Source organism: Leptodactylus fuscus, chromosome 1 (genome assembly GCF_031893055.1).
Source record: "Leptodactylus fuscus isolate aLepFus1 chromosome 1, aLepFus1.hap2, whole genome shotgun sequence".
NCBI lineage: Eukaryota > Metazoa > Chordata > Amphibia > Anura > Leptodactylidae > Leptodactylus > Leptodactylus fuscus.
This window is the reverse complement of record NC_134265.1, coordinates 107321255-107338985: the sequence shown is the minus strand read 5'-3', so window position 1 is coordinate 107338985 and position 17731 is coordinate 107321255. Positions and strand designations below refer to the sequence as shown.

The window sequence follows — 17731 nt, the reverse complement described above, 5'->3', positions numbered from 1 at the left end:
AAAGTTAGCTTGCGAAAATCGCAAACTGACAGGGATTTCCATGAAATAAAGTGACTTTTATGCCCCCAGACATGCTTCCCCTGCTGTCCCAGTGTCATTCCAGGGTGTTGGTATCATTTCCTGGGGTGTCATAGTGGACTTGGTGACCCTCCAGACACGAATTTGGGTTTCCCCCTTAACGAGTTTATGTTCCCCATAGACTATAATGGGGTTCGAAACCCATTCGAACACTCGAACAGTGAGCGGCTGTTCGAATCGAATTTCGAACCTCGAACATTTTAGTGTTCGCTCATCTCTAAAGGTAATGTGAGAAATCTGTTTGGGTGTACTAATTTATTCTGAGCATTGCATATACTTGTACTAATTCATAAAAACAATGAAAGCATGGTTTATGTAGTTCTGGCCATTCTGGTAACCAACACATACTAGAATCACCCACACATACAGGCCAACCCAGGAAACCTTAGGTCAGTCCCATGTGCTGTCTGTGATTTTCACTGACTCAAACTCGCATTGGTGTGATTTTGGTAAATCACATGTTTCATTTCAACAATTTGTGGTCTGTGAAAAAAAAACCCAACATGTGTGTGAATAAATGCATTAATACAATAGATCTTTATGGTGTATATGTTAAACATGGACAGCAAGTGTCCATTAAAACGGGATATGTGAATAAGGCCTAAATATTATATTTTCTTACGATTGTCTTGTTGATGTTATATAATATCCAAAACAATATAAAAAGGATCCTCATGTTCATGCTCTCCCGAGAACAGTGGTAACCAATTAGTGAATGACTCTAAGGCGTGAAGTTTCCATTGATTCCAAGTTAAGTGGCCATTGCTGCAAATATTCACCCCATGATACACAGAGAGGATATGATGATACATTAATGTAAACATAAATCACAAGCAGCAGACCAAGAAAAAAAGAAGAAAGTATAGTAGTAAATCCTTAGCAAGCATATGAGACTGCAATAGCTGAAATGTAAAAGCCTGTTTAGAGAAGGAAGGCCCTTTGGGGAAATCTCAACCTAGGCAACCACTCATACAACATTCAACCTGTGTGAGAGCATTTCAGAAGAGTAGGCCATATTGCTGTGAATTATGAATGACTTATGGAAAGGTGAACTTTGTACTCATGATAAGTACTGTTTAATGTTTCCAATGGGAATTACAGTAACAATAGTAATGTAATGTCTGTCTGATCAGATCCACAGTGACACCAGACCAGTAGTCCCATACCCAGAGGAGCAAACTAACTACTGAGAGGGCCCATATAGAAATTATGATAGTTTATATATAATATATGAGTAACTGTTATTGCAGAGCATCATATCCTGTAAATTATATATGGTATAATGTAATCTACTGTGCATTCTAGGATTGTAATGAGCACATAGTCAAGAGTAGCAAGCAATGTCCGCTGTGCCAGATCATGCTTACACTATGTGAGGAGTAAGGCACGTGGTATCACTGCAGTATGAATGCCATATTGTAATACAGTAGTAGGAAAATAATACTGTATACCCATTCATATTTCAGAATAGTACACAGAAAGGAATGCAGTGAAGGGTTATGGCTGAGACCTTTAATTCAACAAATATTCCACAACGAATAAACATATATAGACAGATTGTATGTGTCATGTAGTCTTTTTATTGGGAAGCCTCAATCAGCTGAGCCTTACCCTTCGTTCACATCTCTGTTTGGTAATCAGTTTGGGGAGTCTGCATAGGGACTCCCCCGAACGTAATACCAAACGCAATTGCAAACACTGTGCAGTAAAAGCACACGGATCCCCATAGACTATAATGGGGTCTGTATGCTTGCCGCGTGCTGCCCGCACGAATCAGGTGGACAGGAAAGTAGATTGTGAACTACTTTCCTGTCCACATGTTCTGTGCGGAGATCTGGCGACAAGCACACAGACCCCATTATAGTCTATGGAGATCCGTGTGCCTTTACTGCACAGTGTTTGCAATTGCGTTTGGTATTATGTTCAGTGGGAGTCCCCATGCAGACTCCCCCGAACGGAATACCAACGCAGATGTGAACGAGGCCTTAGGGCCATGCAGCGGATTACTGTTGGCTTAGAAATGTCATATAGTGATGCTTAGCACCTGATAAATCTAATGTCGGAATTGTTTCTTGAGATGATCTGATACCATTACATCTGAGGGCCAGCCAAACACAGACTGCTGCAGGTAAGGCCTCGTTCACATCTGCGTTAGTATTCTGTTTGCGGGCGTTCATACAGAATTAATTTATGGCAAAATGGATCCATAATATGACGAAATGGGTTACAAAGATCAACCCAATTTATTACACCAAAAATGTAGCTATTATAAGTTTTTTTCTGCCAGCTGTATATCATACTCACTAAAGCTGGCTATACACATCTGACAGCTGTTAGCCAAATGATTGTTCCCAATCTTCCCAATATACATGCACACTTGGCTCATCTAAGCTTGCATATATTCTGAAAAGGAAGAGGAGAGGAAGCTGCTGCCAGACATTCCACAGAACAAAAAATAGTCAGGCATCTTGAAATCCAATTGACAAATCCAGTGAAACTTATAAACTTTCTTACCATCACATGACACTATATAAACAGTCTGAACAAGAACCAGGCCCTGTATTAAATGCTTAACACTTCAGGAAACACAATAAATCAGTGTCTGACATAAGAGTACATGTTACATTTACTTGTTACATGGACTGGCCACCCAGATTATTGACATTTTACAGAAGTTGGGAAAAAATAATTCAAAACCAGATTTCTAACATGACCGTAAGAACATACTAAGACTGAGTTCCCACTTTATCGAGGCAGCTTTTTGATACTCAGACACAATTATATACTTCTACACTGGTTGTTATTCTCATTATAATACAAGTAAGCAAATCACTGTGAATTACGGAGATTTTACTATAAACAGAAGTGTCTTATTCTTGGGACTTCCAGTGATCATGAGAATGGTTGCAGACATGGAATCCCCATTCAGACTCCATAGCCCTAACAGCAGAGCTCGATCTTGGCTAGCCCCATAGGGTTTGGAAGGAGCGGCAGGGGGACGTGCGATACCGAAACTCTATTCAAGCGGGGGATATCAGAACCCAGTTCTCTACCAGTGGGGATTCAAGTGATCAGACATTTATCCCCTTTTATTGGAAAACCCCTTTCAGATTTACATTTTAGCTTTTAATCAATTAATACAATGATCTAATACAGCACAATAAGTGATCATTTATATTAATTCATTAGGATTAAGGACGCATTCTAGAAAGGAACGACTACAGTTTTTAAAGACTGTCAAGGGTAAAAAACTGGTAAAAACTTCCAGCTGTTCACTTGATGAATCCGCTCTAATTGAGGTCATTTATATGGAATTCTGCCTTTATGATGTAAAGGAAACAGAAGCAATTTCTAAAAAGTCATTAAGCATTAAGGAGCTTTGGGCAAGCATGTAAGGGGTGCTAGGTCTGAGGCATGAAGAGACTTCAATCTCCTTGAAAGCCCATCCTGCAGATTCCTAGCAAAACAGACTGAATTGAAACAGTTGATTCCTGGCCGTGCTCTGTCCCTGCAACCACCTCCCTGTGATTTAAAGATTATTTTTAGAAGGAAATTCTTGTGGTTAAAGCCATTCAGCAAGGAATGAGCAATAACACTAAGAGACCTTTCCATAACTCTCAGACGTCTTAATCCATGGCTTCTCCTGTCCCATAAATATATTTGGGACAGGAAGAACTGGACACAAATCCTCCCTTTAAGCTTTGTTGTACTGACAGGGGTGTTTGAAGTCACAATTTACACAGATTAACAAATAATAAATCCTTGATTCTCATGCAATAATTTTGGCTCTAGAGACCAAATATTTCCTGCAACCTGAATAAAAGAAAGGGGGTGCATGCTGATTATTTAGATTTGAGAATTAGGCAGATTTACTAATAGTTAGACAGTGTAACACTTTGACAAATCTGGCATATTTACTAGTGATTGATGCCGGATGAGAAATTTGGCAAAACTGTAGAATGTCTAGTCTAAATTTACACCACCTTTTAGTTGGCTTGCTTTGAGTTTTACAGCACAGTTTTGGTTTATTTTGGTGCATTTAAGACACACCCAGCAAAATTTAGCACAAACTAGATATTCCATAACCAAAGTAGTAAACCTGTGCCATTATATAATTGTGTTAATGTGTATTATATTCATACTATATATAAGGCCAAGGACCCATGTAGCCAAACAAGTAAAAAACACTGGGAAACTTTTCATCCATAGTTTTTTCATTGAGTATTTGCTGCTTTTTTTTCTCTGCATTTTCCATTTCCTCCATTGAATATATAAGGAAAATTGTTGCGATTCTGTAGCTAAAATTAACATGAACTTTTCTGCAGTGTGTGGATGATATTAATGAACTCTCATTCACTTTGGTAGCACTGTAAAACTGCTGCGATTCTCCAGCAGCCAAACATACTGCGTTTCCACAACATGGGTCTTGTTTCTTGTCTGTCATAGATCATTACCATACGCAGTTCTTTCATGCTGACATGAATCACTCTTTATCCCCTTCCCTCCACTGCCAATTTCTGATTTTTCATTCTTTGTAATGAAATAGAACACTTCCTATAAACCAATGGTGGACCGGAAGTTCACTCTTAGCCTTCATAGAGATACTTTGTAGTAGATGATGGGTGTTTAATAAGGAATAAAATACCCTTGCTATAAAATAACTAAGCTCACTACCACTTGCATCATTGCTTCATGAAGCCAGAAGGATCAGCATGTGACTGGTGAGGCCACGGATTGGCTGCTGTGGTTACATGCCAGTGGCACATTGCACTGGATTGGCAGGGGATTGAAGACTAGTTTTTCATCATTTTAGGGCACTTGATGCTTCTTTAATTCCCTGCTTGTTCACAGTACATACAGTAAGGCTATGGTCACATTCATTAGGAGCCAAATTTGCTGGAAAAAAAAGGAAAAATAGAGAGACATAAAAAATGTATGGTTTCCGGTTAAATGATGGATACCGTGACAAAGATTGCATGGATCCCATTATAAGTCAATGTGGTCTGTCAGGCGCAGTGGTTTCCAGTCTTGTGATGGATCTGACACAATGACAGCATTGAATTTCTTTTATGGAAGAGAATTCATAATACAGATGTGAAGCCAGTGTAAATGCTAATAGAAGGAACATTTATGATTGTTTGATGGTTTCTCTTTATTTAATAGGACACTGTTTAGCACACTATACGTTATCATGTGTACAGATAAGATATGGTGCTGTAAAACATCTTTGAGGGGTATAGTTAGTTGAAAATGGACTGCAATTGTGCTAGAACCAATTGAATGTCTGTGTTCATTAGATTGTCCTCTGTATTTTAATGCTGTGACTGAAGTGTGAGAAAAGGGAGCTCTCAGATCTCATCAGAATGGCAGGGATGAGGCTGCAGCAAGACCAAGCTGTCACTCCATCACTGATGTGATAATGATGCCTTGAGTCGCTCTGCACTGTAAGGACACCACGGCACACACCCTAGAGCTTATCATATATTACAGCCAGAAGTTGCAATATATACGTTTCCAGCAGAGTAAAAATACACCTCTTAGCATTTTTAAAAAGTTTTTTTTTTTAGCCAAAGAGGAGATTATTTATAGCAATTCATTTTAAAAGGAAACCTATGGGCAGATTCATGCTGCCTGAACCACAGGCTTCCTCATTACTGTTTTACTCTGAATATCTGCAACCTCTTCCATACTGTATATGAAGCATACACTACATTAGGGTGAAGACCTTCCTCTATAATGTGCATAAATTAAAGCAATGACCAATATGTAACATGACTCTGTACAGAATAGTGTACCTGGTCACCTGTCCGTGAAGCTTATTTACTTCCTCATATAGACATGAGGCCAGACTTTGGACACCTCCACCCAATCACTGGCAAGCCTGTCCTGGGGAAAGCTGTGCCTGATAAGGAAAATGAGGAGAAGCAACATGGCCAAGGCATCTGGGAGCCCCTATTGTAATACACCAGAGCCACAACCATCAGCTCAGCCCTCTCTGTACATGGGCTCTGAGAAGTTACACACCTCCTAGAACAATGCTGAAAACCAAGATATTATTTTGACCTTTCATTATGGTTCTTTCTAACATTTTTGACAGAACAGCCCCCTTGACTTCTGATCATAGAAAAAGCAGAGATTTTAGTACAAAGTTATACTGAATACAGACTGAACAGTGTATTCTATACAACAGGTTCCCTAGCCTGCACACGGAGTTTCGCTCCGCACATTCTGAACGTTATTAAGGCCAGTTCACACTGAGTTTACGGACACGCATTCTGGCACATATACCCGTCAGAATGTGAGCACTCAAAACAGATCCCATTCATTTCAATGGGTCGTTACGGGCGTATAATGCCCGTAATTTATACGCCTGTAACGACCCATTGAAATGAATGGGATCTGTTTTGAGCGCTCACATTCTGACACGTGTATACGTGCCAGAATGCGCGCCCGTAAACTCCGTGTGAATGAGCGCGTAAAAACCAGCTCCCATTGATTTCTATGGGTGCCGAAATACGCGCGTATCACATTGAAAGCAATAGGGAAAAAAGCCTCCTATTGATTTTAATTGGGAGCGCACGTATGCCGACACCCATAGAGATCAATGGGAGCTGGTTTTTACGCGCTCATTCTGAACGAGTTTACATTCAGAATGAGCGGAGCGTAAACTCTGTGTGAAGGCTGAAAGTGTAACAAAACATACCAGCAGCACATACTGGCCCACGACAGGCGCTGCACAACAGACACACTGATCATTTACATACAATTATTCCAAAACATACAACCAATCATGATAATTAGGAAATAGTTAGAAGCCTACCAAATTACCATATGGGTGTGCCCGCAGGTCGCGATTTTGGTGCAGCGGTTTTCCAAAAATCAAAATTCCATTGCTAATCAGTTTATCAAAAGTTTTGATTTTAATATTCATAGTAGATATGTTCATATTGAACAATTTTCCTGTTCTCATGCTGCAGCCTTCCTGCTTATCCGGGTGTCACTGACACACTATTGAGATCTGCTAATGAGATTAATATCAGAATACTAATGCCATTTGGACTGATGAGAAGATGCACAAGTCCGACATGGAACATTCCTAATCTGCACCTCAAATATCTGTTTAGCTACTTTTACAGCACCAACATATTCCCTAGGTCTGCACGGAAGAGCGACTGATCTATAGTGCATACAGCTCCCTAAAACCTGGTATACTATCAGTGCAAGGAAGAATCATTGCAACAGCTTGCAAAATGCTATTTGTAGCAGTACAGCAGACTATACTCATGATTTACTCTGCAGCACTACTAAGCAGGAGGAATGACTGGCGCCCTAACAGCATCACAGGTCCATACTTGTCATTTTGTAATATCCCACAGAACTATTAAGAAAATGGACTAGTTCTCAAGCCATGAAAGAGACAATGACATTTCTCAATGAAAACCCCAAGTTTGGGTAACTAGTAAAACAACAGGATATATGAAGAGATTGATATAATAGTAAGAGACACTGTCATATAGAAAGATATGTACAAACTATCCGGATATACAAGAACATGCACCATATAGCTAACTGAATAAGAAATAAATAGCTAAATAATCTAATTTTCTATTGTTAGTGTTATAATCCTGCTTTTTAGAGGCAATATGCGACTCGGTTCTATATTTTAGACCATACATTCAGTTCCTTCCTCTATCTATTCAGCATTGCTTCCCAGGATTTAAAAAAATGAGGACTTTTGACTTTTGGAGTTTCAGTAATCTATAAACAGATGTCTTAATACGTGTAGTTTCTATAAGTCATGGTCTGCAGGCAAGCTGTTGTCAGCCTCAGAAACAATCAATACTAAAAGATTCTGAGGTCAGCTAGCACTTACTGTCTACATGGAAGATGATCGATTGCCCTGGGTTCACAGTGCACTAAGCAGAGCTACATGTCAAAGAAAAAGGTACAAGCAGGACATGGTATGAATGCACTAAACAGTACTGGATCTACAAAGTAGCAGCTCCAATAGGTTTGTCCTACAATGGCCATAAACATAAGATATTGGTGAGCTAAATGGTCAATTGACCAATCGATATCTCTGTGCACATGTTCTCAACTGGGACAAGGGAGAACCCCACAGAAGACCACCTCTGGCTGCAAGGCATGGGATGTGAGGCTCACATACACATTATTAGATAAGTTTTCCTGCCAAAATTTGTGGGTTCAGTCAACATATATCCAATATGTATGGCTCACTTTAGGATTTCCCAGAAGTCAAGTGACTTATAATTACATTCTGGCTTATCACCACCAAAAGGAGTATAGACAAGAAACATTTTCTACATTTCAAGCCACTGGTGTCCCTAATCTTACTTGGGAGCAATGAAGATTAGTAGACACAACCATCAAAACACAATCAAAACAGATAATGTACCAGAAAGTAAGCATCCAACAAATGAGTTAGACGCCTCATGCAAAGTCTCAGGAGTGCCACTCTGTACACAACAAGCACATTTTAATCTTCACAAACAAACTGGAGCAATGAGGAGAGAGCTCCTATGTTCTCTCTGATCAACTCCGCAATCAGGATAAATAAACCTGAGAGCAAGACCTGCTTATGATCAATCCCAAATGTGTTCCAGAGCTCGCAGAACGCAACGTAATAATTTGCTCATGGTGGATACAACAGGGCCTGGATGGAAATTTAGTTACCATGCAAAATAGTCTTCATATGTGAAAACAACATTTGTTACAGTCATGTCACCAAATCAACAGGTCTGCCTTGGCCAAGAGTGAATTGCCTCTTCAGTAATGTTGTGCCAGGCTACCTGCATGTCAACAGCACATTTATCTAACCATTGGGAAACTAGAGGTAAAAAAAAATAAAAAAAATAAAAATTATCAAGAACCCATACTGTACCTTTTGCAGATTCCGAACGTTTTGGCAAGTCAAGAGTGTCAAAGTTCTTATCCATGTCCCCATTCTTTTTTCCTGCAAGCGAAAAGATATATGTCATTTTTTGGCTGAGCAGAGCAACCCCACAAGGGTATATACACTGAAAAACAAATTACAATTCAATCCAGTCAATTTCAGTAGTTTCTTTCCAATTCTTTATTCATTGCTGAACATTACGCATGCACTCATTTCTGAGCCGAATCCCCTACAGTACAGCAGAGATTTACAATGTCCTGTGCAGGCACAAACATAAGAAAGAAATAGAAGGTATCAAAGGCAGTTGAACACTGAGTTATGTGAAACTAAACAGACAAGTTAAAGGGCCACAACCATCAGAATGCTTAATAACTAATATTGCCAATAAAGTGCCCCTGCTAACAACAACAAAAATCACAATTGCTCCTTAGCGAGCCATAGAAGTTACTAAAGACAGCGAAGTCCAAAACTGTCTGCTTAACATTTTGTTTTTTGTTTTTATTACATCAGTTCCTATACTGCAGAAATATACCTTCCTTCTCTGTGTTCAATGTATAGTATACACTAGACGGACAATTTTTAGGGGAGCACACACAACTTTTGTAAGTGTTGACATAGCTATAAAGCATCCATTGCAATGAAATGCAGGACAAAACCAGGATATATGAAAAGATTGATATAACAGTTATAGACACTGCTATATAGAAAGATAAGTACAACTCATTGAATATACAAGAACAGACTTCAGCAATTGTGAAATCTACAATATTGTGTAGCTCTAATATTAAGCATCAGGCTAGAGCTACACTTCGATTTTCAAAGGGGCACCAAGCACATGGCCAAAGTTGGCGCTTTCAGTATTACAGTATATTGCAGTACAATGAATGTGAAGCAATGCTGAAACATACAGATTTTGTTGATGCATTTTTTTCAAGCCAAAACCAGGTGTGGACCATAAAGGGAGATTATGGTAAATAGTACTTTTTTTCTTTTCTTTTTTTTTCCTATCCACTCCTGGTTTGACTTTAGGCTAATGCCCCACGCTGCAGAATGTAGCTAAAAAACACTGCGGAAAAAATGCTGTATTTTTCATTGCATTTTTCTTCCCCTATAAGGGTCCATTCACATGTTGGAAAATGGTGAGGAATTTGGTGTGGCATTTTCCACGCTGAAAAAAAAGGCCTCCCATTGATTTCAATGGGTTCAGCTAGCTTTTTTTTCCACTAACGGAATTTTCCACCATTTTACTCCGTGTGAATGGACCCTCAGATCTATAGGGAAACTGAATGTTTCCACAGATAAAATTTACAAGCTATATTTTTCAAAAATGTGTGCGCTTTTGATAACGCAACTTTTCCGCAGTGTTTTTTTTTTTTTTTTTCACAATATGTGGATGGGATTAACCAGAATCTCAATAATTTTGCAGTTACTGTCAAATGCTGCGTTTCTGCAAAGTGGGGCCTAAGCCTTATAAACAGCACCAAATTAGCAGAATATCTAATTACCTCCTCAATCGGGTCGTATTCTAACTATCCTAACTCAGAGGTTGCTGCTACCATGACACTAATCGCAAGTAATCCAACCTGTGAACTGCAATACAACCTCATTCACTTTCATTATTCTGCAATTTAGCCCAGTAAATGTTCAATGTCCACTTGTACAGCAGGTCTCAACCAAAATTGCTACGATCAGTACCATTTTAGTCTTACTAGAATGGTAATCGATTCAATATTTTTCATTCTTATGATAAGAAAATGAAGCAAATTACTAGATTCTGATATATCCAATTAGACTATTATAATTCATTGTAAAGGTGCAATAATAGGAACTTAAATGAGTTTACAAAACTGCCAGTATGTGTAAAAATTACAGATCGTCACACACTTTCCCATTAAAATCCCACCTCTCAGGCCCTGTGATCCTTTTGATGCTCTATGTACGCTAGGCTACAGCAATAATATGTTGTACATACACATATCACTGCAGCGGTCAGTGACTGGCCATGGTCACATGTTAAGTATAGCACTTCAATGCTTAAGTCTAGTAAAAGAACAAGGGATTGTCGAGGCTGGAACTATTTTAATCTGTCTAGGTGAGCTGCTGTCTGCTATTATTTTTCTAGCTAATATTTTCAATCACTCAAATACTATCTTAGTGATTATTTCAAGCTTGGTTATTAGTCATGCTGCGACAATTTGCTCTTGTGGTTACAACTCGACCTAGGAGTTAAATTAGCTATGATGTGGTGTGTATTAGCACATCTAGTTTGTGATCACATTTTTCTGACAAACTGAGTGTGACCATGCGGGAAAAGGGAGTGGTATCTTAAAAGCACCATAAAATGACATAAAAGTATGCCAACTAAGCAGGTAGTATAAACATGCACCACATTCACCACCCAGCATGAGTCACTGTGATTTATCGGGCATATTATTTCAGACTGTCCAAGTTAACAATTAGATCCAAAACTGAAACAGTTGTGTACCTGAGCACTTAAGCCTAAGGTTACATTCACAATGAACCTATTGAATCCATTTTTCTGATCTATCAAAGGATCAGAACAATGGATTGAAAAGGTGACGGAATGACTGATGTAACACCCTGGGTATGAATCTCATGTTACAACAGAAGAAAGCTTCCATCTCATTTTTAGTAGAGATGAGCGAGTACTATTCAAAACTCCTGTTTCGTATAGCACACTCCGATAGAAATGAATGGACGCAGCCATTCATTCCTATGGGTGCGTGCTATTCGAAACGGTAGTTTTGAATAGTACTCGCTCATCTTTAATTTTTAGTAGTTTATTTTTTTCAATGGAAGAAAAACCCACCTGCAAAAAAATCATTATGAACTCCCCCTCATTGTTATTAAAATGACCATGCCTTGACCATTTTTCGCTGTTGCATAAATAAGTTTTACAGTTTGATGAACTGGACACAACCGTAGTGTATAGTCAGTGTGCTATCCGTGTTTTTCCCATATAGCACACTGACTCTTAATTACACGGTCACGTGTGTGGGCAACAGTCCGGGCAGCAAAATATGTAACAGGTTCTATTCCTGTCTGATTTTGCGGCCCTGCTTCCGTGGCTCTTATTCATTGAATGAAAGGGGCCCACGGAAGCATGGCCGGTGCACAAGCAGCACACAGGTGACATCTATGTTTCGCCCATGTGCCACCCTTGCCATACATTCACGGCCACCGGTTAGCACTTGGTCAAATGACACCAGCTTTGAAAAGACCTGTTGTGTCACATTCAAAGAAACTATCTATAAAATGTTGATGCACTGGTATCACATCCAAGATCTCTTCCACTCCATAGTTGCTGGAGATGAGGTGCTTCTCCAGCTGGCATACTCCATTTTGGGTGTGCTCAGCGCTTCAGATATTTTGGCAACAGGTACAGACCCTGGTTGGGCAGGTGTTGGGGTTTGCCACCCCTCACTCAATAAGACACGTCTACTGAAAATGCCATCTGAACATTTTAGTAAACAAACACTCTCTTTAGTTCCTCCTCTTCATTCTCATAGCTGCTCATTGCCTTATCACTAAAAATTGGAGAAGCTCCTCTCCCCCATCCCTACATTAGATTCATAAATCTGGGAGATTATAATTCTTGGGAATTTGACGGCCTTTATCCACAATAAAGAGGAGAAGTCTAATAGGATTTGGAAGCCCTAGTATACTTGTTGAGCCCTTCAGGACCTTTAGACTAGGAGTAGGGCCCTATACTTCTTCTGCTCTATTTCTGACATAACTGTAATTTGGAGAAGAGTCCCTTTTTCCCTTCTGGTTCTTGTCTTGTCCCACCCTCTCTCCCCAATTCATATCATGCCTTCTTATTTGTGTTTTTTCATTTGACCTGTGTGACTCCTTTGTTGTGGGCCTGCTTGTTTCAATGATGTTTTGTGTATCCTGCCTTTATAGTCTCTTGTATGTTTGGCTGATCATGGCTGACTTATTGTTTAGCCAGGAGTTGTCTTCATAAGACAACCCCTGCTATACACAGCTGGATAAGGCATAGTACTACAGCTATTCAGTCCTGTTTTGAGCGATCTAACAGTTGACTACTCTGATCTACCAAATGTATTATTTTGTGTTCAACAAAACATCAGAGGCAGGAAAAAGGAAGGGGTGTAAAGCAGAAGAAGCTACAGACTCACCTTGGTTAAACCACTCCTCTAATAAGCAGGGAAGCAAGAGAAGAAAGGTGAATTACAGAGGGAAGAGAAAGCAGGCAGAACAAGGCAGATCATTGGTGGCTGTACTAAGGCAGACAGATTGCAGTTTCCTTCCTCTGCAAATCACACAGGCATCTGAAGGGACAGTTCTCCCTTCATGCTTCAGAACCAAAACCACAGAACAGATCCCATGAGAAGGTGCACAAAAAAAAAATATACGTGATTATAAGGAGATATTTATTTATTTATTTCACAGACAAAGGAAACATTTAGAAAGTGCTTCCATCTTTAATTCTCATGGGCTCTGTTTCATACAATGGAAGATTGCAGCGACATCAGAGTGAATAGAAGCAGTGCAGCTGCTGTAAGTGGCCAGTCAGACAACAGTTCAGCTGAGGAGAACATCTGGCAGCTCTGCTAGAAAATTAACACAAACTTGGAGTACTTGCAGGAAGCTTCATGTGCTGAAATATGCATGTACGTCAAGTCAGATAGCAGAGAATGAGCTTGCCTTGTCTCCGACATGGGACAAGTACCACATACAAAGACTGCCCTGCTGCCAGGGTCCATTCATTGCATCTGTATTGGTCAGTACCAAGCAGATTTTGTTTTCAAACCATTCTGAAATTCAATAACAAAAAAAAAAAAAAAATCATCAATCTCTTTACTCTTGGGCACAAACTCTAAGGCTGAAGTTCCACGTTGCGAAAATGAAGCATTTTGGCTGCGGAGGAAACGCTGCGACAAAAAAATGAGTGCCTTTTACAGTGCCAGCAGAGAGAATGGGAATATGACTAATCCCATCTACACATTGCAGAAAAAAAATCTGCAGCGAATAAGCTGCGTTTACAAAAACACCCATGTTTTTGAAAACCGCAGCATGACATTTATACCTGCAGAAACGCTGAAGTTTTCTGTACAGGTATAATAAGGGAAGAAAGTTCACAGAGGAAAACTCTGAAAATTCAACGGAAAACACTGCAGAAAAAAATGTGATGCGTTTATGCCATGGTTTTTGCCTCAGCATCTTTTACTGCGTTTCGTTACGTGTGGCCTTTGCCTAAATGTTCCAACTTGTTCTAACCTAATGACTAAGGATTTCCCCACGTGCAACTTGGAATGATGTTGGACCAATTCAATATTTTTTTGCTGATGAGTTTTTAAAAGCATTACAGTTTCATATTTATTATACACTGCTCAAAAAAATAAAGGGAACACTCAAATAACACATCATAGATATGAATGAATGAAATATTCTCATTGAATACTTTGTTCTGTACAAAGTTGAATGTGATGACAACAAAATCACACAAAAATAATCAATGGAAATGAAATGTATTAACCAACGGAGGTCTGGATTTGGAGTCACCCCCAAAACTAAAGTGAAAAAAGACACTACAGGCTGATCCAACTTTGATGTAATGTCCTTAAAACATGTCAAAATGAGGCTCAGTAGTGTGTGACCTCCCTACAACGCCTCCAGCCTCTAGACACTACGCTGACGGACACAGCAAACCTTCTTGCAACAGCTCACATTGATGTGCCATCCTGGATGAGCTGCACTACATGAGCCACTTGTGTAGTTTGTAGCGTCTGTCTCATGCTACCTCGAGTGTGAAAGCACAACCAACATTAAAAAATGACCAAAACATCAGTCAGAAAGCATTGGTACTGAGATGTGGTCTGTGGTCCCCACCTGCAGAACCCTCCTTTATTGAGTGTGTCTCAGTAATTGCCAATAATTTCCATCTGTTGTCTATTCCATTTGCACAACTGCATGTGAAATTGATTGTCAATCAGTGTTGCTTGGAGTTACATTGTGTTACTTAAGTGTTCCCTTTATTTTTTGAGCAGTGCATATTAAATCATAACCCAGCAAGTTGAAAATGTCCAATAATACCAGAAACCCAAACTGTACTGATAAAATAATGCATGACATCTCTTCCATTATCAGTAATCAGAGTGATCAGCCATTGTGTGATTGCAACAAAGCACGCCAGGGAATGTAGCTGGAATCTTGCCTCCATAAACACATACAAAGCAGGTTTGAGCAAGCCAGACTTTGCCCAGGTATTGGTGATAACAAGTCATGAGGTGGAGGCAGACAGGAGTCAGTTCCGCAGTGGTGTTTACCTTGCAAGTTAATAGACCATTATCAACTCCATAAATGCTGCACAATAACAAAACAAGTCCAAACAGCCCAAAGAAAATGAATGACCCTATGCTCAATATGAATAAATGAAAAGATTAACGTACAAAGTGACACAGCAAAGGCTGGCCATGCTGAAACACCTCGATACAAAACAGCTGATCATGAAAGCATACTGTCAAGGTGGCAGGTGATATACATCTCTAGCTGTGGTTATAGCAGTTTAACTGGTTAGATTGACTCTACTAAATCGCAGCATGAATAAAGCACAGACTGGCACACCCTAGTTACCTTTAGCTTTTTTGCCTCCAAAGCAACCAGCATCATCTTTCTTTTTCTTTTGCTGTCCACCAATGCCACTTTGGAGATTACTGTCTAAGTCATGGAATCTGTCTGCTCCTGGCACCTCCTTGTGGACGTGGTAGGAAAGGTTGCGCATGATGCACACACAATTTTCAACAGACTGAAGAAGAAAAAGAAAGAAAGAAAATGAATGCATTTACATAGAGATCAATGATATATATTTGTTAATTTGTACATGTTCGGTTTATTTCAAACAATGCATGTGTTCTTCGACTATGTCTACAAGACTCCCCCCAAAAAAACTGAATTAAATGAATTCCCTACAGTAGCATCCTCTGTGTTTAGCAGTATAGTGACATATACAGAACCCATTTTTTTGGCCACCATGTGGCTAATGTAACTTTTTATGGACACATTTAGAATGGATGCTGGGAGTTTTTCAGGCATGTAGACTAAACATACATAAATTGTGACGCAAATCCAGCCTTAGTTTGTATGTCTGATAGTTGTTTTGAATGCAGTCTGCCACCACGAAAAACAACTTATATGCTGTTATTGAACATACATTTTCTTTTTTTACAATCCTGCTGGAGATAAACGTCAGATTTTGAACTATAGGTAAAATATGCTGTGTCTTATACAGATCCTATAAAGAAATTTAAGTACTGACACAAAGCATAAATAAACAGAACTTACAGGCATATCATTTTTCCCTTTTCCTATGAGTTAAAAGTTTTTGACCCAATGACCACTGTAGCTATAGCCACCTGTGCTGTAGCTCACTTCCAACTGTATTTGGGACATTAAAATATAGCTCTCAGAAATACATGTGAACATATGAATCTCACCTTGTTGTCTGTGTCTTTTTTGCTAACTGCAGACTGAAGGGCATGTAGCAGGGCATCCACCAACCCATCACATTCGCGCAGCCTCCTGCGGGCCTCAGCCCCATCTGAACTGACATTTCTAAAAGACAAATATCAACACAAAAAACATAGGTATTTTCAACTTTTTGGCCAAACTAGAAAATGTTGCCATTTCCTCAATATTAAAGCCTAAAAGCTGTGAAATCAAAAGGACATAAAGCAAATGAATAAAAAAAAAAAAAAAACGAAAAAAAAACAACAAACAAATGAAATGATGGTAAATAAATGTATATAGTCTACGATACATGCTGCGCGGATTATAGAAAATGAACAGAAGTCCAGCAACAAAGAAATTCTTTTTCAGAAACAGAGGAGCCTCCAGATAGCTGCTCTTCGAAAGTCTTTAATGCAGAATCCCTTGCGACTCATCCTATTGATAGATAGAAGACTCAATATACACTGCTTGTAATGGCTCCGAGTAACTAGGTTACATCTCCCCTCTTAGAAATGCTGCATTATTCATGTATGCAAAAAGTTCACCACATACAACAAATTTCCAAGCTGCCTATATATAATAATGAGCCAGAATAAGGACATGGCCATCGACATCTGCTTCTGAATCCACTAGGCACTTAGAGGACTCTGCTCTATTATAAAGGCCACAGCAAGTGTAAGGAGGTAAAGCCTTTGACCTTCTGTATGGTAAACATTGGCCACACTCACTCTACGATTGGCGTGCATTCATTAACTCATGGCCACCTCGAGGGGGCTATAGGAGAAAACTCAAACACATTTCTCTGAAATGCCAAGTTATTCAGATTGCAGCACAGATAAGGTCTGAATGTAATTCATTGTGAAAGCTCTAATTCCCAGCCACTTTCTTTGAGAGACAAACTCTGCATTAATCACGATTAATAGGGGAGGTAGAGCATTGACTCATTCCCACACAGAGCTTTCTCCTATTCTGGAGCACATAGAAAAGATAATGGCAAAGCAGTCGCTCTAACCGGCGGATACATCAGAAGGCAGCGCTGTCAAGTCAGGAAGAGAACCGACTGCATCAATCTTTCACAATGTTACATTTAAATCAATGTAGTACTACGTGCTGGATGGGATTTCACACTGTATATGTGCTTTATTCCTTCATGGTATGGTATCACAGCATCATACTTACTCCTGAATAAAGACTATAATGGTGCCTCATCATGGAACAGTCTACTTTCATTCATGGACTTTACAC

At 39.4% G+C, this 17731-nt stretch overlaps 1 protein-coding gene across 2 annotated transcripts in view; it reads right to left on the bottom strand.

Moving 5' to 3' along the window:
* ARVCF (ARVCF delta catenin family member) overlaps positions 1 to 17731 on the bottom strand; it is a 531145-nt gene that overhangs the window by 34612 nt on the left and 478802 nt on the right. For both annotated transcript variants that reach the window (XM_075275546.1, XM_075275554.1), the window contains 4 exons: positions 16474 to 16591; positions 15614 to 15785; positions 13156 to 13173; positions 8981 to 9052 (listed from right to left, as the gene is read on the bottom strand). In XM_075275546.1, coding sequence (XP_075131647.1) covers positions 8981 to 9052; positions 13156 to 13173; positions 15614 to 15785; positions 16474 to 16591 — 380 coding nt within the window. The remainder of the gene's footprint in view (positions 1 to 8980; positions 9053 to 13155; positions 13174 to 15613; positions 15786 to 16473; positions 16592 to 17731) is intronic.